The 27,852-nt window shown below is 41.2% G+C and overlaps 1 protein-coding gene across 4 annotated transcripts in view; it reads left to right on the top strand.

Annotated features, from left to right (window-relative positions):
* LOC139170309 (uncharacterized) overlaps positions 1-27,852 on the top strand; it is a 197,050-nt gene that overhangs the window by 34,872 nt on the left and 134,326 nt on the right. For all 4 annotated transcript variants that reach the window (XM_070757319.1, XM_070757320.1, XM_070757318.1 and 1 more), the window contains exons 10-13: positions 20,876-20,940; positions 21,904-22,010; positions 22,575-22,686; positions 24,297-24,396. In XM_070757319.1, coding sequence (XP_070613420.1) covers positions 20,876-20,940; positions 21,904-22,010; positions 22,575-22,686; positions 24,297-24,396 — 384 coding nt within the window. The remainder of the gene's footprint in view (positions 1-20,875; positions 20,941-21,903; positions 22,011-22,574; positions 22,687-24,296; positions 24,397-27,852) is intronic.

Genomic DNA, 27,852 nt, shown 5'->3' with positions numbered 1-27,852 from the left:
TTGCATTTTCACAGAAGTATGTCATGATGCATATGTTATAATTTTCAATTTGTGATGACTTGCTAAAAACAGTGATGAAATCAGTCTTAGAGGCACCCTATTCACCTTGACTCTTAGTTTATTTTTTAAAATTTTCATTGGAAAAAAAATCTCATTGCATATTTTATATTATTAATAAAAGCTGAACCTTGCCAATATGTATTTAATTTGAATAATACCATGCATATGTTAATGGAATGGAAAGAAGAGGAAAAAGTGTTAGTCTTAAGTGAAAAGTTAAAAAAAAAAGTTTCCCTCCCCAAATCTAGTTCAACTCTTGGTGACGTTGAACTGTGTAATTTTGAGGAGGAAACAATATAAAAGTGATTTTCTGGTCCTTCTTATGGGACATTTTATCTATTTCCTAGGCTAGCCTATAGCCTTGAGATTTCCTGGTGCTTTTACCAACTACTTTCTGCTTAGTTTTTTGAGAAAGGTTAATGTTGAGCAAATGCTGCTACTTTCTGAACTCCAAATCAATAGACATGCAATGCATTCATAACTACCTATCAGAAATATTCAGTATCTCAATTATACCAAGATTATTGCATATTTATTACATGTTTTGAATGAAGTTTAATGTCTTCTAATGTAACAATACATGGAATGGAGAGAGATTATACAGTAATGGGTTTTCCGTGCATCAAGTGAGAAAACGATCAAGAGATCTGGAAAAGATCTTTCACCATGGCCAAGCAACACCTAAAAGATACATGTTCAAAATGACAGTGGGAAAGGAGTTTGATAAAAGAAAGTATACCAGAGTTATATTTTTCCCTGACATTGATTGAAACTGATTTGAAAAGGTCTTTCAATTTTAATACTAGCTATTGCTAATTATTTATTTGCACACTATATTGCTTTATGATTGCAAAGTCAATTATTTTTGCCTACATTTCTGAATTTGAAACCTTATCTCTTTTGCCAAAGTTTTAATTATTAATACATTTTAACATTAATTTTTAATATTTTGCATGTAATTTAAAAATATTGTTCCTCCATCATATACTCATTAGAGAAGAAAGGTGGGATATCCATTAAATAACTAAATAAACAAAGTTTTACTCGATGAATGCTGCCTTTGATCAGTGAAGCATTAATGATGCTAAGTAGGCCAGTATAACATACTCCTTGCATGATATCAGTCCTATTGGGCAAGGATTCAAAGAACATAAAGCTAACCTAAATATTTTTCTCAAAATGTGCTTTATTTGCTCAAAATTGCCTTATTAAGCAGTAGCTGCATTTAAACAGTGTACTGTATTTAAAAAAATAAGAATTAAAATATTTTAACCTTCCAATGAACTTCTAGCTTGTAAATGGCCCACTATGACACATTTGAACTTCAAATGAACTTTCACATGAACCCTCAGTTAGTTATTCTACTAGAAATTGAACAGATGGAAAGTAGACAGATTTCTGAAATATCTTTAGATATAAGTGCTGTGACATGTACTCAAGAAAAAGGATTGCAGGCCTTTCTACTTTAATTGTTTACTTTAGTAAATAGTTCATATGGCAGGATTAGATAAAGCATTTGGGTGAACTTAGTGATGCTCTTTTTAATATATTAAGAGTGATTCATTTTGTAATACAACTGGAACTAAAATTCAATTAAAAGCAAAATACTATTTGTTTTTAAAGGCTAAGTAGAATGTTAAGAGGTACAATTACACTTCACATGAGTCCATTTAAAATTAAATTTCAGAAGGTTGATGTGATGTAATCCCATTAAACTGAATGTTATTTTATATTCTTTTATGTTGTTTACATTTTTAGAGTAGATATTGGCATTTAAATGCTTAATTGTAAAATATTTATAAAATATAGAATACATTTAAAGAGATTAAAATACTATTCAAAATAGTGAAAGAACCCGCTGAAATATAAGATTCTGAATAGAATGGGATAGGGGTAGAACAGACTAGAACAGAAGAAAACAGAACAGAATAACAGAGTTGGAAGGGACCTTGAAACCCACACCAGTGATGGTGAACCTTTTTTTGCTCGGGTGCCAAAAGGGTCTGTACATGCACAATAGCATGCACGTGTGCTCATACCCATAATGCAGTGCCCTCCCACCCCCACATGCATGCACAACCCCCTAGGCTGCCTTCCCTGATGCCTCTAGACTTGCAGTAGGCTTGCTGGGCCATTTATTGTCCTCCTCAGGCTTCAAGAAAGCCTCCAGAGCCTGTAGCTGGTAAAAAAAAAAGCTGCCCAATGGCCCAACCAGAAGTTTGGAAACAAACTTCCGATTGGGCTTTTTTTCACCCTCCCCAGGATTCAGGAAAGCCTCCTGAAGCCTGGGGAGGGTGAAAAACAGCCCAAATGGAAGTACGGAAACAAATTTCTGGTTGTGCCATTTTTTTGCCATCCATAGGCTCCACAGGCTTTCCTGAAGTCTGGGGAAGGCGAAAACGGCCTCCCTCCACCCACTAGAAGGCCAAAAATCAGCTGGCCAGTGTACATATCCATGCATATGCGTGCTGGAGCTGACAGGGCAAAGTCTTGTGTGCCCTCAGATATGGCTCGGCGTGCTGTCTGTGGCCCCCATGCCATATGTTCACCATCCTGGCCCTATACCATTTCAGACAAATGTTTGTCCAATCTTTTCTTTAAAATTTCCAGTGTTGGAGCATTCAGAACTTCTGGAGGCAAGTTGTCACACTGATTAATTGTTGTAACTATCAGGAAATTTCTTCTTAGTTCTAAATTGCTTGCCTCCTTAATTAGTTTCCACCCATTGCTTCTTGTCCTGCCCTCAATGCTTTGGAAAATAGCTTAATTCTCTCTTCTTTATGGTAACCCCTGAGATATTGGAACACTGCTAACATATCACCCGTAGTCCTTCTTTTCATTAAACTATACATACCCAGTTCCAGCAACCATTCTTTATATGTTTTAGTCTTCAGTCCCCTAATCATCTTTGTTGCTCTTCTCCTCACTCTAGAAAGTCTCAACATCTTTTTTACATTGTGATGACCAAAACTGGATGCAATATTCCAAGTGTGGTCTTACCAAGGTATTATAAAATGGTATTACAATAACACTTCACAAGATCTTGATTCTATCCCTCTGTTAATGCAGCCTAGAAATGTGTTGGCTTACTTTGGCAGCTGCAGCATGCTGCTGGTTTTTATTTATTTATTTATTTATTTATTTATTTATTTATAAAATATACTTTATTGAATATTAACAGTTAAAAAAATAGAGGGGAAGAAGGGGAAAAGAAAAAAAGGAGGATGTCTGCCACGTAGCAGACATTTTCAAGATGTACGACTTTATAGTGCCAAAGAGACGTGGGTGTATATAAACTTGTATAATGAATAAAGTTGTAAAATTTAGTTGCAGGTTTCAATACCTCTAACGAACTATCGTTGCTTTTGTATTTCAAAATACGTTTAAAAGTTAAGTTGCAAAATTCAAAATCTACGTTCAAATTGTCAGAGATCGATACTAGGTCGTATTCAATTTTTGTTGTGAGTTCCTTTGTTGTTCCTTGGAACTTGAGAAGGACGGTGGAATTCTTTTTTCTTTGGAAAGGATTGTTTAGGGGGTTTTTTTTGATAACCATTGGTACCATTTCTCCCAAACCTTATAGAAGTCTGATTCCTATTTATTTTGAAGCTTCATTGTGATTTTGGACATCTTGGCACATTCTATAATTTTTATAATAATATTTAGTGTTGTTGGGGTGGTTTCTCGTTTCCAGGACTGCGCATATGCAATTCTAGCTGCTGTAAGAATTTGAATAATAAGATTTCTCCAATCATTGGTGTAGTCCACAGTCAGCAGGTTGACCTCTGACTGTCAACCAATCAGGACTGAGCCCATGTTATAAAACCTCAAGTTCTGTCAGTCTTCCCGCTTTTTTCCTCAGTCCTCAGCAGGTCAAGACATGTGGTCAACCTACTGATTGTATACTTTCACCTTGCTTCCTTTCCTAATTTCTCCCTTTCATTATCAGGTAATTTTAAAAAAAACCTCTCCCTTAAGCCTCCTCCCCTTCAGCCGCTGCCCATTTGGAAACATTAAACTGCAGTTTCCATTGCTTTGACCATTTATCTAGTAAAGCTAAATCATTTACCATATTACAGACACCTCCAGGAATATCAACCCTATTGCACACTTTAGAGTCATCAGCAAATAGGCAAACCTTCCCTACCAAACCTTCCCCTATGTCACTTACAAACATATTAAAAAGAATACGACCCAGAACAGACCCTTGTGGCACACCGCTTGTAACCTGTCTCTGCTCAGAATACTCGCCATTAACAATAACTCTCTGATGTCTACGCTTCAGCCAGCTTGAAATCCACTGAACTATCCAGGGATTAAGTCCAATCTTCACTCATTTATCTATCAGCTCTTTATGTGGAACCGTATCAAAGGCTTTGCTGAAGTCCAGATAGGCAATATCCACTGCACCACCTTTATCCAACACCTTTGTGACAAAGTCAAAGAAATGAATGAGATTAGTCTGACATGATTTGCCTTCAGTAAAGCCATGCTGATTTGGGTCCAATAAGTTATTGTTTTTTAGGTGCTGATTTATCCTCTTTTTGAGTAGAGTCTCCATCATTTTAACTATAACTGATGTCAAGCTAACTGGCCTGTAGTTACCAGCTTCTTCTCTTCTGCCCTTCTTGTGGATAGGCACAACACTGGCCATTCTCCAATCCTCAGGAACATCTCCTGTTAACAGAGATTGGTTAAACAAATCAGTCAGGGGGGATGTGAGATCTGAGTTCTTTAAGAACTCTGGGGCAATGTTCCCTCTAATTTTTTTTCAGTGTGAGCGGAAAAGTATAGTGTCTGAGCGGCAGTCCCCTTGGGACTGGGCGGCATATAAATAAATGAATGAATGAATGAATGAATGAATGAATAAAAAAGAAAAAAAGCCCTTCTTTTTTATTAAAACAAATTAATAATTTAAAAAAACCAAAATCCATTACTATTAAAACTAAATCAACCAGCAAAACAAAAAACATAACTATTAATAAAAACAGGTGAGGGCTGGGGTATTTTTTCCTCTGTTATTATTTAAGTGCTTTTACCATATGCTTTAAATCAAGAGTCACTTCTCTCTCTGTTTCTCTCTTTCCTGTCATTCTCTGCCTCAATCATTTTCTCATTTCTCTTTTTTCTCCCCTTTTTTCTATCATTTCTTTCTATCTCTTCCTTCCACTCTTCTCTCTCTCTCTCGCTTTCTCTGTCTCTCTCTTGCTTTCTTCCTCTTTCTCTCTCTTGTCCTTCCTCTCTCATCTCTCTCTTTCTTTCTTTCTCTCTCTCTTTCTCTCCCCTCTTGCTCTCTCTCTCTTTTTCTCACTTTCTCTCTCTTGTTTTCTTTCCCTCTCTTGCTTTTTCTTTCTCACACTGTTTCTCTCTCTTGTTCTCTCTTCCTTGCTATCTCTTTCTCTCTCTCTCTCTCTTTCTCACTTTCTCTCTATCTTGCTGTCTGTTGCTCTCACTCTCTCTCGTTCTCTCTCCATTCTTCTCACAGCGGAGGCTGGCGAAGGTGATATTCAATGTCGGGGGTGCACGGGCGGTTGCACGTGCTCCCCATCCCCCTGCCAGCCCACCTGGAACATTCAAAATAAGAAAAGCCTTCCCCGGTGAAGGTTTTTCTTATTTTGAATGTTCCGAGCGGGCTGGCAGGGGGATAGGGAGCGTGTGCAACTGCCTGCGCACCCCCGACATTGAATATCACCTTCGCCGGCCTCTGCTGTGAGAACGCCTGCCCCACCTCTCCTGCAACCCCCTTGCTGAGAGCCCGGGACGAAACTGCTCTCAGCAAAGGGACTGTGAGACGGGCAGGGCGTGCGTTCCTGGTGCGGGAGGAGCCGCGCCCCAAGGCAGGAGGCGGCGGAGGAGCAGAGGGGGCGGATCCGGCGGGCGGGGGGCAGCGCCGAAAGGCTGAGGAGACCGGAGGCACCGTGGGGAGGCAAGGGTGGCCGCGGCTCCCTTCCCTTCTACTGCCAGTGCCTCCCCCCCCCCCCCGTGGGCTGGCAGGGGGATGGGAAGCGTGCGCCCGTGAAAAAGGGTGCGCGGGGGGATATTTTGGGGCGCACACGCGCAGCTTACAGGGAACACTGCTCTGGGGTGGATGCCATATGGACCCATTGCCTTATTTATCTTTAATCCTTCAAGTTCTTCTAAGACATCGGCTTCTAAGATCACTGGAGCTGAATCCATACAGCTGGAAGCAATGCTATATCCCTCTATAGTATTATTTTGTAATGTGTTGTTTGAGAATACTGAACAGAAGTAGCTATTGAAATGGTCAGCGATCTCCTTATTCCCATCAATGCATGTATTATTCCCGGTACTAAGCTTCATGATGCTGCAGTTTTTCTTCTTCTTATCACTAATTTATCTGAAGAAGGTTTTATCCCCCTTCTTTACAGATTTGGCAATTTCTTCCTCTTTTGAGGCTTTAGCAGCATATATTATCTGTTTCGCCTCCTTCTGTCTCATTTTATACACCTCTCTATCAGCTATACTTCCAGACTCTTTATACCTCCTATAGACAGCCTTTTTTTCATTGACTATAGCCCTTACATCATTGCTAAACCATAGCGGTTTCTTCTTTCTTTTATCTTTAGTTATTTGCCTTACATACAATCCTGTGGCTTTTAAGATGGCCTTTTTTAATACAGTCCACTGGGTGCTCGCTCCTGCCATTTTATCCCTCCCCTTTAATTCATTATTTAAATATTCCCCCATTGCATTAAAATTTGTTTTTCTGAAATCCAATACTTTGGTTGCAGTATAGGATCGCTCACAATCAGTTTTTACATCAAACCACAAACATAGATGGTCACTGCAACCTAAATTTTCTCCCACCTTGACCTCTGAAATTCAATTCCCATTCGTAAAAACTAAATCTAGAATATTCTCCCCTCTAGTTGGTGTCTTAACCAGCTGTGCCAGAGCTGCTCCTGTAAAGGCCTCTACTATATTCTTACTTTTGCATGTAAGGGCACTGGGGATATTCCAGTCAACATCAGGTATGTTGAAATCACCCATAACCACAATATCTCCCTTTACTGCCATTTGGGTAATTTCATCTACCATCTTGTTGTCATATTCCTCAGATTGTCCTGGAGGCCTATAGATCACCCCAATTCTAATGACAGAACCGTCTTTATTTTGCATGCAAATCCAGAGTCTCCAGATCTTTACACGTATTTTGAATTAGTGTTGTTTTTAGACTTTCTTTAACATAAATGGCTGCTCCACCTCCCCTTCTCTCTATTCTATCCTTCCTATACAGTGTATATCCTGGTATGGATATTTCCCATTCATTAGAATCCTTAAACCATGTCTCAGTTCTGGCAACCAGATCCAAATTATCTCTAGATATTATGGCCATTAACTCACAGAGCTTGTTGCTCAAGCTTCGATCATTCATGCACATTACCCGAAGAACATTATTTTCATTATTAGTTTGCCCCTTATCATCAACAACTACATCTATTCTATTTACAGCTCCCTTTTCATATGCTTTCAGAAACTGATTTATCCTCATTGGTCAGGGACAGAAATCATCCACATCAGTTACATCTCTGTCCCCTTTACCTAATTTAAATGCCTGTCCAAAAAGGTTCTGAATTCCTCACCGAGCACCTGGGTACCTCTGTATGATGGATGCAAACCATCCCTCTTATACAACTCCCTATTAGACCACCTACTGACATCATGACTTACATAGCCAAAACCTTCAGCTTTACACCACTGCCTTAACCACACATTAAACTCTCTGATACAAGTTGTTTTATCCCCCTGGCCACAAATCGGTAACACCTCTGAGAAAGTCACAGAATCAGTTATTTTACTCAGCTCTACACTTAGATACTGAAAATCTCTTTTTAGTACATTAACATTTCGCTGGCACAAATCATTTGTGCCAAGATGCACCACCACATCAACATTATTACCTTTACTCACAGCCTTGACAATGTTTGTAATCCGCCTCCTGTCCCTGCTGGCAGTGGCCCCTAGGAGACACCTCATCAGCTTCACCACATCCTTACTCAGTCCCAAATCAACACCTCTAACAGTCGAGTCACCCACAAGAAAATGTGTCCTCTTTTTATTTCTACTAACTGCACTTGATGGATTGGTGACACTATGCACCTCATTTACAAAAACTTCTCCTTTGGACTCTCCCCCCTGCTATTTAATATCTACATGAAACCGCTGGGTGAGATCATCCAAAGGCATGGGGTGAGATATCATCAGTATGCGGATGATACCCAGTTATACATCTCCACCCCATGTCCAGTCAACGAAGCAGTGGATGTGATATGCCGGTGCCTGGAGGCTGTTGGGGTCTGGATGGGTGTCAACAGACTCAAACTCAACCATGATAAGACAGAGTGGCTGTGGGTTTTGCCTCCCAGGGACAATTCCATCTGTCCATCCATCACCCTTGGGGGGGAAACATTGACCCCCTCAGAGAGGGTCCGCAACTTGGGCGTCCTCCTCGATCCACAGCTCCCTTTGGAGAAACATCTTTCAGCTGTGGCGAGGGGGGCATTTGCCCAGGTTCTCCTGGTGCACCAGTTACGACCCTATTTGGACCGGGAGTCACTGCTCACAGTCACTCATGCCCTCATCACCTCGAGGCTCGACTACTGTAAAACTCTCTACATGGAGCAATTTTTGAAAAGTGTTCGGAAACTTCAGATCGTGTAGAATGCAGCTGCGAGAGCAATCATGGGCTTTCCCACGTATGCCCATATAAATCCAATAAATCTAATCTAATCTAATCTTGAAAGACGGCGTTTAAGGGGTGACTTGATCGAAGTGTATAAAATCATGCATGGGATAGAAAAGGTAGATAGAGAAAATTTATTTTCTCTATCACATAATACTAGGACGAGGGGGCACTCCCTAAAGCTCATAGGTAACAAAGTGAGGACAAATAAAGGGAAATATTTCTTCACCCAGAGGGCCATTGGTTTATGGAATTCACTTCCAAAAGAGATTGTGACAGCTGTCAGCCTTGATAGCTTCAAGGCAGGATTAGACAGATTCATGGATTCCAAGTGTATTGGTGGTTATTGAAATGGATGTCCATGTGCCGCTTCTGTTGGTTGAGGCAGGCAGGATTCCCTTGGGTACCATTTGTTGTGGGTCTTTCATTCAAGTCCTTTGTTGATGGCTTCGACTTTTCTAAATACCAACTGCAACATGATTGCTACGGGCCAAAGAATCGCAAATGACAATTGATCAGAGGAGTGCCTTGTCAATCTACATTCCCTCCACTGGTTACAAAAGTGCATGTGAAAAAGTTGCGTCTTATACACCGAAAAATATGGTATGTTCTTTAATTCTAGCCCAACCAGTGTGCAGTCTATTTAAACATCTCCAAACCGTCCACGTCATCTCCAAACCTCTAGGCAGCTCCTCAAGTGGTCCTGTCCAATAATAAAAATATTTTACTTGTGATTTCCATCTTTTTAGTTCTATCTGATGTGTGGTAACAATCTCCTCAATGCAGTCTAAAAAAACCTCCTTGATTTCAATCTTTTTATAGGAGATACCTGGCCAAATAATGAGTGTGCTGCACCAACAGGAGGTTGGATTGGAAGACCCACTGGGTTCCTTCCAAACTAACTAACAAACAAACAAACTGTTCTGGTTTCTGGTAGAAGTTTAGTAATTACAAATAACTCTCATTAAATGCATCATTTCATGAATAAAGCAACTCCGTTTATTTCTCTGCTCTCCTGTATTTCAACACATTCCAGACATCACTCGGTCCGTTATCTCTCTCTTAGCCACATTTTTCACATTCCTTTTCCTGCTTCACTTAGACAAGATTTATTTCCTAACTACATAGCTTTAAAAAAAACAGCAGCACTGACTAAATACAATACAAAATACTTTGGCTTTAGCGTGGCAAAAACACATCCATATTTCCTTTCAGCAATGTTGAAACTCCACCCTTCTTCTCCGCTAGCCCCCTGACGTGCCAAATACCTCACTACAATATTTAACCCATTCCTCTCCTTAATATCTTCTTCCAGACCTTTGCCCTCTACATTTCTGAATCCTTCTGAATTTAGAGTTAACCCAGTGCGTGTCTGATTCTCCCTCACTAGATCCTGAACTCATAGCCCCATCCTGTGGCTGGCCTCCCATCTGTTCTACTACCTGTAACCCTGGGCCCCCCTACTTCATAAACACTATCTGAATCTGAGTCCTCAATATCTTCATCATCCTCCAACTGATCAAGAGTATGTACAACACCTCAAGGGTCCCTCCCCTCCCCTTGAGGAAAATCAGGGTGAGGTTTATCAGGGAAATGAACACGAAAATTAGCAATCAAACCAGGAGCATTAATGTCATGAGCATCCATCCAAAATGGAGTCAGGCCCACCTCCGGACCATTCCACCTGGTATTGGAGACTGTCGTTGAGCCAACGAGAGTCCCAGATGCTAGTAATGTCCAAGCGTTGTAGTGGAATACGAAGGGCAGCATCTGGATGGGAGGGAGCAGGACCAGCAGGACCCGGAAGTGGGGCCCGAAGTGGAGAGTTAGGGGAGATTGGCAGCAATAGTGAGCGATGAAAAACAGGATGCACCCGCATGGAAGAAGGTAGTCAAACACTATGTGACAGGATTGATGACCTTTTCAACAGGGAAAGGCCCAATAAAACGTTGATCCAGCTTGCAGTGAGGTTCCGAAGAAAGGTATTTAGTAGACAGCCAAACTTGATCACCAACAGTTAATGAGGAGTGTCTCTGCGGGAACGGTTGGCAAAGCGTTTGTAGTCTTCTTTGGCTCGAGTTAAGGAACGTTGGACGAGTTGATGAACGGCACGTAACTCGTTGAGAAAATCACCAACACGTGGAAATGGTGAATCAGTAGGAGTGAGCGGAAACAAATGGGGATGGAACCCGTAGGTGGCGCAGAACGGTGTGGTCTGCGTAGAGGTATGTTCAGAGTTATTAAAGGCAAACTCCGCTTTAGAGAGATATTTGGACCAATTGTTTTGTCTGTCATGAACAAAACAACGGAGGTATTGTTGCAGGATGCCAATAACTTTTTCGGTGCCCCCATTGGTTTGGGGGTGATGGGTAGATGTCAGGGAAATCTTGACTTGGAGAGAGGTCATGAGTTCTTTCCAGAACTGGGCAGTGAATTGTGGACCGCGGTCGGAGACGATGGTATTGGGTAATCCATGGAGGCGGAAGATATTTTGGATAAATAGGTAAGCTGTGATTTTGGCTGTAGGAATTCGACGACAAAGGATGAAATGAGCCATATTGGTTAACATGTTCACTACTACAAATATAGCAGTGAACCCTTGGGAAACAGGTAAGCAGGTGAGGAAGTCCATTGAAATGGTACCCCAGGGTCTTTCAGGTGTAGGTAAAGGTTGCAATAATCCCGGAGGGGATCCGGTGGTGGCTTTGGCTTGGCGACAATAGATACATGAGTTAACATAGGTACTGACATCACGGCGGAGTCTGGGCCACCAAAAGGTACGAGAAATAAGACGTAGGGTTTTGAAGAGGCCAAAATGCCCCGCGGTGGGATTATCGTGACAGGTTTCAAAAGCAGTCTTGATGGCTTATAGTTCCTTTTCCCAAATGGTATAGTTCTGTTCGGGAGGTTTTAATTTCCTAGAATAATAGGCACAGGGAAATAAAGGTCCGTCCTCTAGGCGTTGTTAGAGAAGTACAGCTCCTACACCAACGTCGGAGGCGTCGGCTTCGATGATAAATGGATGGTGGGGATCAGGGTATTGCAGAATAGGTTCTTGCATGAAAGCTTTTTTGAGATTAAGAAAGGCTTGTTCTTCGGTGCCCCATTGGAATGGAACATTTTTCTGGAGAAGGCGAGTGAGGGGAACAGTCAAGGTGGCGAAGTTAGGGATGAAGGTTCGGTAGTAGTTGACAAAACCGAGAAATCGTTGGACATCTTTGGCTCGAGCTGGTGGTTGCCATGTTTGCAAGGCATCGAGTTTGTCGGTGTCCATGGCGATACCTTGAAGGGAAATGACATGGCCTAAGAAGTTGATGGCTGTTTGAAAAAATTGGCATTTTTCTAACTTTGCATACAGGTGGTGTTGTCAGAGGCGTTGGAGTACTTGTCGTAAGTGGTGTAGGTGAGTTTCTGGTGAAGGAGAATATATCAAAATGTCATCAGTGTAGACAATCATGAAGTGGTCAATAAAGTCTTTAAAGATCTCATTCATAAAATGTTGGAGTACTGCAGGGGCATTGGTAAGTCCAAAAGGCATGACAGCGAATTCAAAATGGCCGTAGTGGGTGGCGAAGGTGGTCTTCCATTCATCGCCTTGACAGATGCGAATGAGGTTGTAGGCACCTCGTATGTCGATTTTGGTGAAAATGGTTGCTGTACGGAGGGGTTCCATGAGTTCAGAGATTAAAGGGAGAGGGTAGCAGTTGCGAATGGTAATGGAATTCAGTTTACGGTAGTCACAGCAAAGTCTAAGGTGTCCGGTTTTCTTTTTGACAAAAAGTACTGGGGTGGAAAGTGGTGAAGAGGAGGGTTGGATGAAACCTCTGGCAAGGTTCTGGTCAATAAAGTTTTTTAAGGCGCTGATTCAGGTTGAGACATTGAATAGAGGCATCCAGCAGGGAGTTTGGCGTCGGGTAAGAGGTCTATGGTACAGTCGTAGGGTCAGTAGGGGAGTAACTGGTCTGCTTCTTTTTCATCAAAAACGTCAGCGAAGTCAGCAATCTTTGGAGGGAGGGTGCAGGCGAGTTGGGGAGGAAGTGGAATAGTAAACGGTGGACGGATGTGGTCGACGCATTGTAGACTTGGGAAGGAAATCCGGGTTTGGGACCACACGATATTGGGATCATGGGTTCTGAGCCATGCTAATCCAAGAACCATAGGAAATTGGAGGCCTTTGGTGACATAAAATTGAATAGGTTCTTCGTGGTGTTCAATGGTTAAGGTAAGTGCTTGGGTCTGGAATTTGATTGGTCCGGACAAGAGAACTCGGCCGTCGATGGTTTCAACAATAATAGGAGGTGTGATGGGGCACAATGGGATGGCATGAGAACGAGCGAAGGTCTCATCCATGAAGTTGGTGGTGGCTCCAGAATTCACTAAGGCAATAGCAGGGAGGGTTTTGGGTGGGTTTTCTAAGTTCACCTTAGTGGCTAAGGTCCGGTGTCTAGACGGTCTCGTTTCCTCTATCTTATCATTGTCATTTGGTTTGGTGCCTGCCCGGCCTAAGGTTTGCTTTAGGCCGGGCTCTGGTCGTTTCCCGGCAATGTAGCCTGCACCTGAAACACCAGTATGGTGTTCGAGACTGGAGTGGACGGAGTGAGACGTCTTCTATGAGGGCAAGTAGTTATCATGTGTCCAGCCTCTCCACAATACATGCATAGGCCTCGACGTTTGGCTCGACGTTTCCCGTGTCTGTTGGTATCTGGAAGGGACATCTTGGCACGGAGTTGAAACCGTTGTTTTGCAATCTTTGGCGTGGAGTTGGCACTGGTCTGGTTCTCTCTTCAAACTGGTTTTCATATCTGGCGGCACAATCCTGGGCAGATGAGAATTTAGTTTCGATGGTCAAACAGGTCTCGTAGAGTTCATTTAACGTGTGTGCTAAAAGTTGAACTTCATTAGCTAAATTGGCCATCCTGAGCTGGCTGGTTGAATTTCTTAATTAATTCAAAGAGTAGGGAGTTTTAACACTGTTCTGGTTTCTAGTGGAAGTTTAGTAATTACAAATAACTCATTAAATTCATCATTTCATGAATAAAGCAACTCCGTTTATTTCTCTGCTCTCCTGTATTTCAACACATTCCAGACATCACTCGGTCTGTTATCTCTCTCTTAACCGCATTTCTCACATTCCTTTTCCTGCTTCACTTAGATAAGATTTATTTCCTAACTACATAGATTTAAAAAAAACACTGACTAAATACAATACAAAATACTTTGGCTTGTTTTAGCGTGGCAAAAACACATCCATAACAAGCAGGAAGAGGGAGATTATGATCCCGCTATAAAGAGTGCTGGTGAGACCACATTTGGAATACTGTGTTCAGTTCTGGAGACCTCACCTATAAAAAGATATTGACATTCGCCTGGTGCACCAGTTGCGTCCCTATTTGGACCGGGAGTCATTGCTCACAGTCACTCATGCCCTCATCACCTCGAGGCTCGACTACTGTAATGCTCTCTACATGGGGCTACCTTTGAAAAGTGTTCGGAAACTTCAGATTGTGCAGAATGCAGCTGCGAGAGCAATCATGGGCTTTCCCAAAAATGCCCATATAACACCAACACTCCGCAGTCTGCATTGGTTGCCGATCAGTTTCTGGTCACAATTCAAAGTGTTGGTTATCACCTATTGTTCTGTCGGGCTCTCTGGTAGACTCCTCCCGGAAATTCACAGGGACAAATTTCAAACACATACACGTTTGAAAATTCAAAACAATGTTCTTTATACCGAAAATTCACTTAAACTAAGGCCTCTTTTTGTAGAGCAAAGAGCACTCGTCTCCAAACAAACTGGTAATTTGTACAAGTCCCTTATCAGTTCTGTGATACTTAGCTTGCAGGTGTGAGGCAATTCACAGTCCTTCTTCTTTCACAAAGTGAAACACACTTTACTCTGGTTTAGTTTCAAAGCGGGGAAAAATCAGCACACAAAAGGTCAAAGTCAGCAAAGCAGGCACGAAACACAACGATCAGATAATCCTCCACAATGGCCAAACCCACAGGCTGCTATTTATAGCAGCCTCACTAATTACCACAGCCCCACCCAACCACAGGGGGCCTCATTTTCTTTGATAATAATCTCTCAGTTGTTGTTGCCTATGCATCGCTCTCCGCATGTGTGGCTGTATCATTAACTCTTGTTCTGAATCCAAGCAGGAGCTAGATAATTGATCTCCTTCTGAGCTGTCTGCCACACTCTCCTCCTCCCTGTCACTCATGTCTTCTTGGTAAGAGGAGCCTTCATCAGCAGATTCCACCGGGGGCAAAACAAGCCTGCAGCATGTGGGTGTCTCCCCCACATCCACAGTCCTTGGGGCAGGAGCTGGGCCAGAGCTAACCACAACACCTATAAAGCCCTTCATGGCACTGGACCAGGGTATCTACCCACGAATCCCAGCGACCGGTTAGGCCCCACAGAGTGGGCCTTCTCCAGGTCCCGTCAACAAAACAATGTCGTCTGGCGGGACCCCGGGGAAGAGCCTTCTCACGGAAAAGCAAAAGGGGACACTTCACCCTGGCTGGATCAACTTGGCTTCAGCCAAACCGAGGAGTCACAAGCCCACCTGAACCCCTAAATCCAGCATCACAAGGAGGGACTCACAACCCGCAATCTCGGGAGCAACGAGTCTACGTAGGCAAAGGTTCTCCTTGGCTATAATAGCCACTCCTCCCTCCCCTTCCTTGGGGTCGAGGCTGATGCCATACCTTAAACCCAGTTGGGCAAATTTCTGAGAGAGGAACTCCTCCCTCTGGGCCCAGCCAGGTTTCGGTCATCCTTGCTAGGTTGGCCTCCTCATCCAGGATCAAATCCTGGATGAGGAGAGCTTTATTTACCACCGACCTGGAATTGAGTAGCAGAAGCTTGAGCCCAGGGCCCAGATTACACTCGTCACCAGTGCCCTGGGTTGAGCTCACGGGACCGGAACAAGGGATCGCTTTTAAGCAGCGATCTCTTCTTCCTCCAGTACGGCTAGTCCCGTGACTCCCGCCATATCTACCTCTCCCCAGCAAGACCAGGATATTCTGGCCCTTTGCCACCCCAGACATGGGTGCCCCCTTCCCTCCTGCCTCTCCATCGCCAGGTGGGCTAAATTCTACATTCATACTATTCCCATTAGTCATATACATATCATCCCATCCACCTCACTCATTGATTTCATACAAATCAACCCTCCCACCCCAATCTTCCAACCTTAACCCTCCCCCCGTTCATTCATCTCATATACAGTGGTACCTCAAGATACGAACCCCTCGTCTTACGAACAACTCGAGATACGAACCCAGGGTTCAGAAAAAAATTGCCTCTTCTAACGAACTTTTTTTGTGTTACGAACGCCAAACCCGAACTTCCGGGTTCGGCGTTCGGAGGCTGCTGGGAAGCCCCCCGGCTGTTTTAAAAGGTCACAGCCAGGCGGCGGGGCTTTCCAGCAGCCTCCAAACGCCGAACCCGGAAGTTCGGGTTTGGCGTTCGTAACACAAAAAAAGTTCACAAGAAGAGGCAAATTTTTTCTGAACCATTCAGAGGTTGCTGGGAAGCCGCGCGGCTGTTTTAAAAGGTGACAGCTGGGCTGGGGGGCTTCCTAGCAACCTCCCGAACCCCGAACTTTTGCCGAACTTCCGGGTTTGGGGTTCGGGGGGTTGCTGGGAAGCCCCCCAGCCCGGCTGTCACCTTTTAATACAGCCGCACGGCTTCCCAGCAGCCTCCGAACGCCGAATGCGGAAGTTTGGGTTTGGCATTCGGCTTCGGGAGACAGCTGGGAAGCCGCTCGGCTGTTTTAAAAGGTCACAGCCTGGCTGGGGGGCTTCCTAGCAACCTCCCGAACCCCGAACTTTTGCCGAACTTCCGGGTTCAGGGTTCGGGGGGTTGCTGGGAAGCCCCCCAGCCCGGCTGTCACCTTTTAAAACAGCCGCGCGGCTTCCCAGCAGCCTCCGAACGCCGAATGCGGAAGTTTGGGTTTGGGGTTCGGCTTCAGGAGACAGCTGGGAAGCCGCGCGGCTGTTTTAAAAGGTGACAGCCGGGCTGGGGGGCTTCCTAGCAACCTCCTGAACCCCGAACTTTTGCCGAACTTCCGGGTTCGGGGTTCGGGGGGTTGCTGGGAAGCCCCCCAGCCCGGCTGTCACCTTTTAAAACAGCCGCGCGGCTTCCCAGCTGTCTCCCGAAGCCGAACGCCAAACCCGAACTTCCGCATTCGGCGTTCAGAGGCTGCTGGGAAGCCCCGCCGCCCGGCTGTCACCTTTTAAAACAACTTGGGGGCTTCTCGGCGGCCTCCTGAACGCCGAACCCAGAAGTTCGGGTTTGGCGTTCGGCGTTCGGGAGGTCGCTGAGAAGCCCCCAGGCTGTTTTAAAAGGTGACAGCCGGGCAGCAGCGGTTTTTTTGCGGGTTTTTTTTTTTGGTTGCACGGATTAATTGACTTTACATTGTTTCCTATGGGAAACAATGTTTTGTCTTACGAACCTTTCGTCTTACGAACCTCCCCCTGGAACCAATTAGGTTCGTAAGACGAGGTATGACTGTATATCATTCCCACCATTCCACCCTTCCCAGTCATTCATCATTAAAAAAAACCCACAATAAATTAGTTAGAAAGAATTAATATAAAACTAAAATTCATACTAATTATTAAAAAATATAGGTAATTCCAATTTCAACTAATCAGTTAATTAATCAGTTCAGCCAAGTCCATACAAATAACACCAGATCTAAAAGGTGAGTTCGAGGGATATATAATGTTGGTAAGACTAAGTCTGAGTCCTGGGTATATAAACCCTGTCCTCCCAGGCTCTTTAGTATCGGCAACTATCGTTGGCCAAGTCTTTCTCTTTGCCTCTGTAATTATTCTCAGCTCCCCCACCTCCACAGTACCCCCCGGCTCTCGTGGTTCGCCCCGGATGTCTGCCAGTGCCTCCGCTGGTATAGGGGGACATCTCTGGATCTCCTAGCCCTCAATTGTAGCACACAGCCTCCACAGGATTTTCATACCATCAGATTGCGTCCCGCCAGTCTCCTTCTCTCGGTCTCCTCCCTCACTGCAATGGCCGGTCTTCCATCTGCCAGGCCCTCCGGCGCCGAGCGCGCCCCCATGTAGCTCCTTGGCGTCCTGGATCTCTCCAGTAGGTCACATTGTTCTTAGGGACCTCTTCTTCCATGTATTATCTTCTTTCGGCCAGTGCAATACAGTTCGTTTGGCTCACTCGCTCACTCATATGCTTGTTCACTCGCCCACCTCAGCCCGCCTTGATTTTCGCCTTGGGCTGGGTATATTCCTGGTCCTTTTTTATTTCTGTCGGCATGAGTCAGCGTCAATTACTTGAGTCAGCATCAATTACATGCTTCAGCACAATTATCATTCCTATTTTGGTATCTAATTATTCCATTTCATTTGTTCCAAATTCCATTTAAATTAGTAAACATTAAAAAGAAACATACCTTAGCACACTTTCAAGTTAATTTTAATTTTTCCGAATTCCGAAACATAGTACCATTTAAAACCATCAAGTAAACATACATTTTACAGAGTATAAGACTCACCTTTTTACCCTCCAAAAGAGGGTGAAAACTTGGGTGGGTCTTATACAATGAATGTAGCCCCAGCTAGCCATCTTCAAAGAGTAATTTACCTCCTTGCAGCAAACAGAAGTAGAGCCTGATTAGCACAAGCCACAGATTATCTGCTTCCAGACACTCAGCTGATTCATTGAAGTTGCCAGCAAGTCCTGCTAAAAGGAAAGTGAAACTAAAACTGCACGGAGACAAATTGCTGCAAGGAGAGGCAAAGGCTGAAACTGGCTGTTTGTTTTTTGCTGTAAGGAGGTAAGTCAAAATTATAAATGCCTATACAATGTTCAAATTATTGGACTTATTTTTTAAAACTGCTTTGTTATTGTTCTAGTCAACTTAACAAAATGAAGAAACTTTTTAAAATAAATGCTTGATCTGAAGAGGCCCAGTGCTGTTTTATATTCTTTTAAATAGTAAAGAATACTTCCAGAAAGCCACATCAATTTAAAGATCTGTAAAAGTATAATCTGAAATGTCCTGTTTTAGTATTAAGTATTAGTATTAAAATAAGACAGTTGAGTTAAACCCTGACTTAGTCATGTATGGAGTACTGTAGTTCTATTTAAATAATTGGGAGGAATAAGTGTGATTGCATTTAAGAAAATTTTCTGGAATTAATATACTGCCATAATGTACATTTATCCAATTCCTTTCTGTTTCTATGGGTCAGGCACACATGCACAGAAATACACAGCAAACTGTATATCATCTGTGCTGTTTGCCTTTTCTCCTTGTTTTCCTCCCCCCAAATTAAGGTGCGTCCAGTGTATCTTATACTCCAAAAATGCAGTAATTAATACAGCTTCTATTTTTATAAATTTTGGAAATGTAGCAAAAATGCTATTGTATCAATTTACCAAAGTCATATTAGTACAATTACTAAATGCTTGAAAACAGGTATGCCCTTATTTTTAACACTATTGGTGTCAAGCCAGTGTAGAAATTGGTGAAAAACCAACAGCTTGCCATACTATCTGTAGAAGGCCTGATTTTTATGGGAACTTGAGAGGGCTGATTTCATGAGAGAGCAGATGCAACCACAAAGCATTCTTTCGAGAAGTTTAAGACCATCATATATTCACCACCGGAGCGGAAAAAGGAGTTGTCACACTGGCACAACCAGAATGGGCAACGTGACAAATTTGTGGGTGGAGGGCAAGGCATGTGAACTTTCAACTGGGTGGGAAGCTCAGATTCAGGTTCCTCACTGGAGATGCCAGGATGGCTCCGGAAATAAATTGGAATTTTGAGGAATGCTTTGACTTAGAAGACTCTGATTTAAATTTGGATGTTATCTAGAACCTTTACAATTGGTTGAATTTAAGGTATCCCAAGCAATTTCTATAAAAGTAGTCTCAGGCAATGAATATACCATTCAGAAAATAGGACATCTTATCTGGTAAGATTCTCTCTTTAGGAAGCCATCACTCAATTTTACCATTTTAGATTGTTTACTTCCATTCTAAAGCTTTTTCTTCTTGAAGATTATGGTAGACAACTTGGATGACAGATTTTTTATTAAGTGAATTATTTAAACTCTTTCTAATTGAATTCAGGCTTGAGATGGAATGAAAATAACATGGATACTCTGGTAGATGGATAATATCTGGTGTGTCAAACTCAAGGCCCATGGGATGAATCCAACCTGCAGGGTGCTTAAATCTGGCCTGTAGGGTTGGATTGGAAAAAACAAATGATCAGACCTCAGTGCCTCTGGCATCCAAAATGGGGGGCTGTGCCATGTTTTGGCCAGCAAAATGCTGCATGTGGCTATGCAGCTGAAAATGGGGCACAGGGGGGCTCATGGGTGCCCCCTGGACCCTGTTTTGGCTAGCAGGATACCGCCGGAAGCTTCCATCCCATCTCCCCTCCCCCTTCCTTGCCAGCCCACAGAGAACTACAATGCTAATCTGGCTCTTGAAGAAATCCAGTTTGACAATCCTTGTCTGCATGGTTTACCACTTATATGAAACTCTTTGTGAAGTCATCTACTGATTTGAAATGAAGTGTTATCAGTAGTCTGCTGATGCCCATCTATGCGTCAACCCAAGAAGACAAGAGTCTAAGAGTTTGTTATCAGACTAGTAAAGATTCAAATAATTATTATATAACTAATTGTCTGCACATTTTTTAATTAGTACTGAAGATAATTGTTCTCTTCAGGTGTACCATATGACTGGGAGAAAGAGACTCTGCCTTGTATATTGACTGTGCCTTAATACTGTATATTGATGTGTTAGTTCTATGTTAAACGTTCATTTGCTGGAATTTGTTTTGTCATATTTCCGACATGATGCAAACCAGTAGGGAAGGTAAGTAGAACCCACCCCAAACTAAAGGTACAAATACCTTGCTAGTTCCTCAAAGCTTACTTTGTTTAACATACTTCTGAGGATCTGAGAAGGGAAGCTGACTTCAGAGTAATCCAATCCTTTCTCTTTTCTTTTAACTGTTTGATTTTATCGGATCACCTCTGTAAACAGATTTTTATTTCATTTTTTTTCCATTTAATTATAAATAATCATGAATTCTTAAACATTATTTTTAGGCATTGATGGTGGTATAGTGAAAGTTCAGGGAGCCAAAGGATTGCCTCCTTCACCATTTTACAAGGTTGTTTTTAACTGCTTTACAATGATATAGACTAGAGTTATTTTGGAGACAATATAAAACTATTGTGACATGAAAATTTCAAGTGTAATTTTTGTCATATAAAAAAATTTGTATTTCGGATTTAAAGTTAGGAAGTTTTACATAGTTTAAATGAGGGGTTGGGCTAGAACAGCAATCCCAAACATTTTCGGCTCTGTGGACTGGCAATGGCAGTGAGTGGCAGGGGAGAGGGGATGGTTTTGCACATGCAACCTAATCCTGCATATGCACAAATGCAACTTTGTGTGCCCCCCTGCTGCTTGTGCAGCCCAGTTCCCAAAGGGCCACAGCCTGGTATCAGTCCACAGATTGTGGTTAGGGACCCCTGGACTAGAAGACTTCAAAAGTCTCTTCCAACCCTGTTATTCTGAAAGATATTTGGTTTGAACTTTAGAGCATATGGAATATAAGCAACATTTCACTAACAGAAAAATACAATTTATATTGAATTTTTATAAAAATAAATGAAATACCTGTGAAGCAACAGAATTCTTTGCAAATGCCAATATATGTGCAGGATGATTGACAGAATGTGTGCTCTCCATCAAAGTTCTGTTCCCAAACATCGAAAAATGAAGGTAGCTTTAGTCATGTGACCATATCCACTACCTTCCTTCCATTTTTGATCCTCCCTTTAGGGTGACATTTGTGATTATTAAAATTAAAGACTTGATTCTTGAATTCTGTTGAAGATGGTTTTACAAGGATAATATAATTAGTACTTTATTAGTTCCATAAATAAGCGTAGATTTAACCATTAGTATATTGACAACATAATTTGCAATTATTCTATCAATTATAATTTATTATTACTACTATAATGACTATGTATTTGATAAATTTCATAACCATAAAATTGAATTTTTATATTTTTAATCTGAGATTGTGTAATTAGTTGTAAATCCTTTGCAACTATTTCCCCAGGTAAATGCCACTTATCTTGATGGATTCAGAGCTACAGCTTGCTGCCCAATGGGAGGACCAAGAGCAATAGAAAAGGGAAAAAGAATGGCTGAAAGTATTTTGGAAAGGTTAGATGTTAATGCATAGTACATTTTCCAATTGATTTATTATACAGTAGTAAATTATTATTTGGTCATGATCCTAAAATGTAACTATTTCAATTGATGAACAGTGTTGTATACATTTGCAGCCTCAAATCAGCTGAGGGTTGGGAAGCTGATTATGAGTTGCTTGGCTTAAATCATAATCAGCTAAATTCCTGAGAGGGGGTGGCTTGGTGGGGCTACATTTGGCGTATAAAACACACCCAAATTTTCACCCTCTTTTGGGGGAAGGGGGGGAAAGGTGCATCTTATAGTCCGAAGAGTACATTGTTACCAGTTCATACATCACAATTTTGTAGTAATTGTTTTCCAAAAAGGAATGCTTTTGACATATCAATCAGAACTTATAAAAGGAGTTCAGGAAATCACAATCTTGTGGTTTATGGCTTGGTGCCTTTCTGCTGATTGATGTTTTTACTTACGATTTTATTATATGTGTTCCAGTGTTGTGATATATTGTGAGGTGGGATAAAAATAGATGCGAATAAAATAGAAGAAACAAAGATGGTATACTGTATTTTTTTTCAGGACACGGATTATGTTTCATCAGCAAGGATATGACGACTACAGTGCAGTTAACCTACAGATTTTAGGTTCTGAAGAAACATATGGACCTCATGCAAAGCAGAACATAGAGGGTGTAAGTATGAAATGGAGGGTTTTCAGTGGTTAAGAGGAAGCCAAGAGAAAAATTACACCCTTTGCATTCTTCCATCTCTTTGACTCTCCTCCATATATTTCACTTCTTTTGTGAAAAAAAAGGTAGGAAGGCTGACTGGCAAGATAAATATTTATAGAGAACGCTTCCTTTGTTTATGGATTCTAATCTGCCATTCTTAGATAGGAATCTGAACAGAAATGCAAGTTTCTGGCTAAGCATCAGTAAGAATACAGTCATTTTCATTAATGATAATTTATTTTTGTTTATATGACACAGACCTTCAGCGTATATTGTTTTTAGAGAAAGGTGTAAGTCCATGATGGCAAACCTATGGCATGCATGCCAGAGGTGGCACACAGAGCCCTCTCTGCTGACACGCACATCATCACCCAGGTCCGATCTTTGTGGTGTTTCTTTTGTGAGCTTGTGTTTCCCTGCAAATGATGAAACAGAAAGTTAGAAACCAAATATCACTTTAAAATGTTTTAAGTTTTTTAGTTGTTTTTTCCCCCTACTTTATTATATATAAACAATTATAAGCAGCATATGTATAAATAATAAGTAAGTATAGTGGAGAGACAGTAAGACAGATGACAAAATATTTTATTGTGTAACAAATAGTTTGATTTTTCATTTGTTCATTAAGCAACTTTATGCTTATCAAGATTGGCATTTTAGAAATTATAGTTAATATTAACTGTTTAAATATAAATCACACAATATAAATCACACAAGCCATCCTTCTTGATCAGCAGTCTAAAAATCGTTTTGTATACAGGTCATTCTTGCTTACTGAACATTTAGAGGTCACATATTCAGCATCTGTACGGACTTGTGACAGGGTTGAATGATGGTATTTATATAGATCAGTGATGGCGAACCTATGGCACCGGCACACGAGCTGTTGCCCTACCTCAACTCCAGCATGCATGTATGCCCTGGCCAGCTTGCATGAAGCTCTGGGAGGGTGTTTTTAGCTTCTGGAGAGCCTCCAGTGGGCAGGGGAGGGCATTTTCGCCCTCCCCAGGCTCCAAGGAAGCCTGTGGAGCCTAGGGAGGGCGAAAAACGGGCCTACTGGGCCCACAAGAAGTTGGGAAATGGGCTGTTTCCAGCCTCCAGAGGGCCTCCCCAGGCATTGAATTATGGGTGTGGGCACTCGTGCATGCACTATAGTGTGCACACACGTGTGTTCGGCACCTGAGGGGAAAAAAGGTTCACCATCACTGATATAGATCCTCAAAGTTCCTACAATTGCAGCATCCATGTGGTCACACGATTATCATGTGAGTGCTTCACATCCAGCTCCTGATTACAATGTTGCAATGTCCTAGTGTCGCATGACTATCACTTGCAATCTTTTTTGCCAGCTTCCTACAGGCAAAGACAGCACGAGGTTGCAAATGATGACCATATGTCATCTTTGCCCAGCCCATGATGTTTAACATCAGCAAGCAAAAGCAAGCATTTCTTAACCAAAGACAAACTGTACACATTCTTTCTGTTGCTAGATCATTCTATCATTCTATCTATCATTGATTCCTGTTTGTTCTATTAACCTATGTTTTCTCTCTTCTAATATTTCAAAATAGGGTCCCCGAGAAGTTGTTATTTGGCTTGCTGTATTTCATAAGCAGAAAGAAGCATTAGAAATCTTTTCCAGAGAGATTGCTCCAGCTGGAACAGGAATGGGTACATTTTCAATTTCTAATTCTACCTATTTGATAATTCAACTTTATCACAATTTTTTCTTTTGCTATTGTACTTTAAAAATGAATTCTAATTAATTCTAATTAAGCTGTAGAAAAACTTGTGGTTTTTGATTTTAAAAAAGTACTAATGATTAAAAGGAAATTTTACACATTGGCAGAAAATTTTCAGCTTTTTAAAAAACCTGTATATGGTAATTCCCAACAGATTTATACACTGTTAATTTCATTAATAAAAACAATTTATAACTTTCAAATGAGGTTAATATTTCATGTACTGTATGTATTCAAAATTGACAATTTAGGAATTTTAAACTAAACAAATGTTTGCATTTATAAACAGTTTAAAAGAATTGGTTCTAACAAATATCAGTATTTAAATGATGAGTGGAAACAAGGTTTTGGTTCGTGTGCTCCACACTTTATAGATGGATCAGAATATTGAATTTGTGTTTTGGCTTAGCATGTTATTTAAATCCAAATATGTAAGGATAGCTTCAGAATGACCAAAAGTGTCACATCTAAACTAGTTAAGGGTCCCATCTTGCTGAAGAAAAGGAGACAGTTCTTTAAAAATAGAGTTATCTAAGAAAAGGTTGGCTTTTTAAAAAATGTGGTTGTATAGCAGCAGAAATCTCTCTCTCTCTCTCTCTCTCTCTCTCTCACACACACACACACACAGAGAGAGAGAGAGAGAGAGAGAGAGGACTCTGATATTTAGAGAGGGCTTAGACTAAGCTGTAATGCTTAGAGCTGTAAAAGCACTATGAAGCGGTATATAAGTCTAAGTGCTATTGCTATCAGTTCCCGGTGATTTATATTTGTCAAGATAGGTGTTTGTGTCAAGGATTAGCTTAATTTTAGGTGATATTCCATTATGCTGCCATATAAGGTAAAAGGAAGCTTGAAAGCATGTTAAACACTAATGAATGCCGAGTCATAGGGAGTGAACTGCAGTCTGAAATGGCCAGAGCATGATGAAATGTAAAGCACCTTTACAATAGGTATGGTGTTTTAGATGGTTGTTAGTTGGTTGGCTGAAGCAGTTTGAGCATGAGTTGAGTATTGAGTTAGAGCTGTAATGTTGATACGGAGAAGCCTTGATTAGTTTAATATCCACGTGTAAATAAGTTTTACTGCATATAGCTATAGTAAAGTTTGTAAATAGAAGACTAAGAAAGAAGATATTTTACTTGCACTGAAGAGTAAAACTACAGAATTTACAACTGTTTTTCTACTAAAGTGTCTTCGTTATTTATCTGAACTGGTTCCTGAACTGCTACACTATAAATTCTGGAATCTAGACAGGTCCTATCTAGCTGCTGAGTATCTCAATATATCCCGACAGGCTATGGACCCATAGCCAATACAAGGCTGAGGTAGCCAGAGGCTGCGAGACTAGGACTGGATTAACCAGGACAGAATAGGATAGCCAGGAGTGGCAGAACCAGAACTGAAGTCATCAGTATTGGAATAACCAAGAATAACTAGTTAGGAAAGAAGAAGCAGTTACTGTGAGAGACGAAAACTGTTTTGAATTAGGTTTCTGATAGAAAAAGAAAAAAACAATAAACATGGCATTCTCAGCAGCCGTTTTATCTTTTGAGAAGCTCAGTGGAAACAATTACCATGCCTGGAGCTTGAAGGTTCAAAGCTTGTTAGTAAGAGAAGGGACATTGTTGTAACATCACCTGTGGATGGGGATCCACGTCAAAGAATTTTAAATGATAAAGCCAAGGCCACGTTGATGTTAACTCTGGAAGACGCTCAACTTGTAAATGTAAGACCAATGGAAAATGCCTGTGAAACTTGGCAAAGATGAAAGGAACTGTTTCAAAGAGAAATGGTTGGAGCAAAACTAATCTTAATGAGGCAATTATACAATTTGAAACTGCAGCCAAACGGGTAGGGGTTGTGCAAGGCAGAGACAGTGCGATAATGAAAGTCAGACAGTGTAATGAAAGATTAAAAGCCTGGAAAGACTTTTGCTGTTATACGTTGCTACCATTGTGAAAACAAAGGACACATTGCAAAGAATTGTCTGGGTAAAAGCAAACCACAGTTTAAAGCCAAGAAGTGGGGTGTCGGTGGAGTTAAAGTAAAGATGCAGCCTACATGGTGTGAGCGAAGAAGAAACAGAGCAAGGCAATTTGGATTCTTGATTCAGCTAGTTCAGAGCACATTGTGAATTGCAAGGATTTGCTTAACAATGATGATTTAAAGGCATCTAAGTTAAAACATGTAAAGCTAGCAGATGGAACAACTTCTAATGTACAATTAGAGAGGTCTGCATTTATTCCCAGTTTGAATACAGATGTAAACAATGTACTTGGTGTTCCAAAGTTAAAATTTTGTTTATTTGAGTGTAGGGAGATTAACAGGTGATGGGTTTATGAAAAGAATTGTAAAATTATAAAAAATGGTATTGTGTCTGCTGAAGAGACTGTAAAAGATAGATTGTGTGTCATGAATGACAAAGATGAAATATGACATGTAAAGAACGAACATATGCATAATAATTGTAGTCACTATTTACATAGGATTCTGGGACATGCTAATTTTGGGGCATTGAGGAAAATGTCTGAAATATGTGACTTGAATGTGAAAAAAATGTAATAATTACAGTATTTGGAATGTCTGGTTTGCAAGAAAGTTAAAGTTAAAAGATATGCGGTTCCAAAATTTAGTAACAGAGTAACACATAAACTTTTGAATTAGTGCATGGTGATCTGTCAGGACCATTCAAACAAAGCCAAGGGGGTGCGAAATATGTATTCGTGTTGGTGGATGATTACACAAGGTATACATGTTGTATTTTGTTAAAATGTAAGAGTGAAGCGTTCCAGAAATTCAAAGAATGGGTAATGATGATTGAACAACAGTTTAATAGAAAAGTGAGGCAATTACAGACTGACCGAGGTGGCAAGTTTATATCATATAATTTCAAGTGATGGTTAAATTATAAAAGTATTGTTCATATATTAACGAATCCTCATTCTCCAGCAGAGAATGAAATAGCGGAGAGATGAATAGGAATATTAAATACAATCCATGATGTAATGCTAGTCGATGCTAATTTATATTTAAGTTTTTGGGAAGAAGTGATTATGACTGCTACATAACAGGACTTGGAGTTCTACAGTAAAACAAACTCCCTATTATATGTTATTTAGAAAAAACTCATTTAGGTCATTTGAGAATTTTCGGTACTTATACTTATGTTTTAATTCCAGAAGCAAGGAGGTTAAAAGCACAACAAAAATGGAAACATTTTAGATTCACAGAATACGATGAGAACATTAAGGTTATGGTTTTCATATGAATTTGGTAAGATGATGGTATCCAGAAGTGCAAATTTCGAGAGACATATTGGTTGGGAAAGGATACATAGTAAGTGTTCTTTGGTCAGGATAGAGTAGAGGTAGATCAAAGGAGTGTC

Source organism: Erythrolamprus reginae, chromosome 7 (assembly GCF_031021105.1).
Source record: "Erythrolamprus reginae isolate rEryReg1 chromosome 7, rEryReg1.hap1, whole genome shotgun sequence".
NCBI lineage: Eukaryota > Metazoa > Chordata > Lepidosauria > Squamata > Dipsadidae > Erythrolamprus > Erythrolamprus reginae.
The sequence above is the reverse complement of the archived record's forward strand: the minus strand, read 5'-3'. Positions and strand labels throughout refer to the sequence as shown.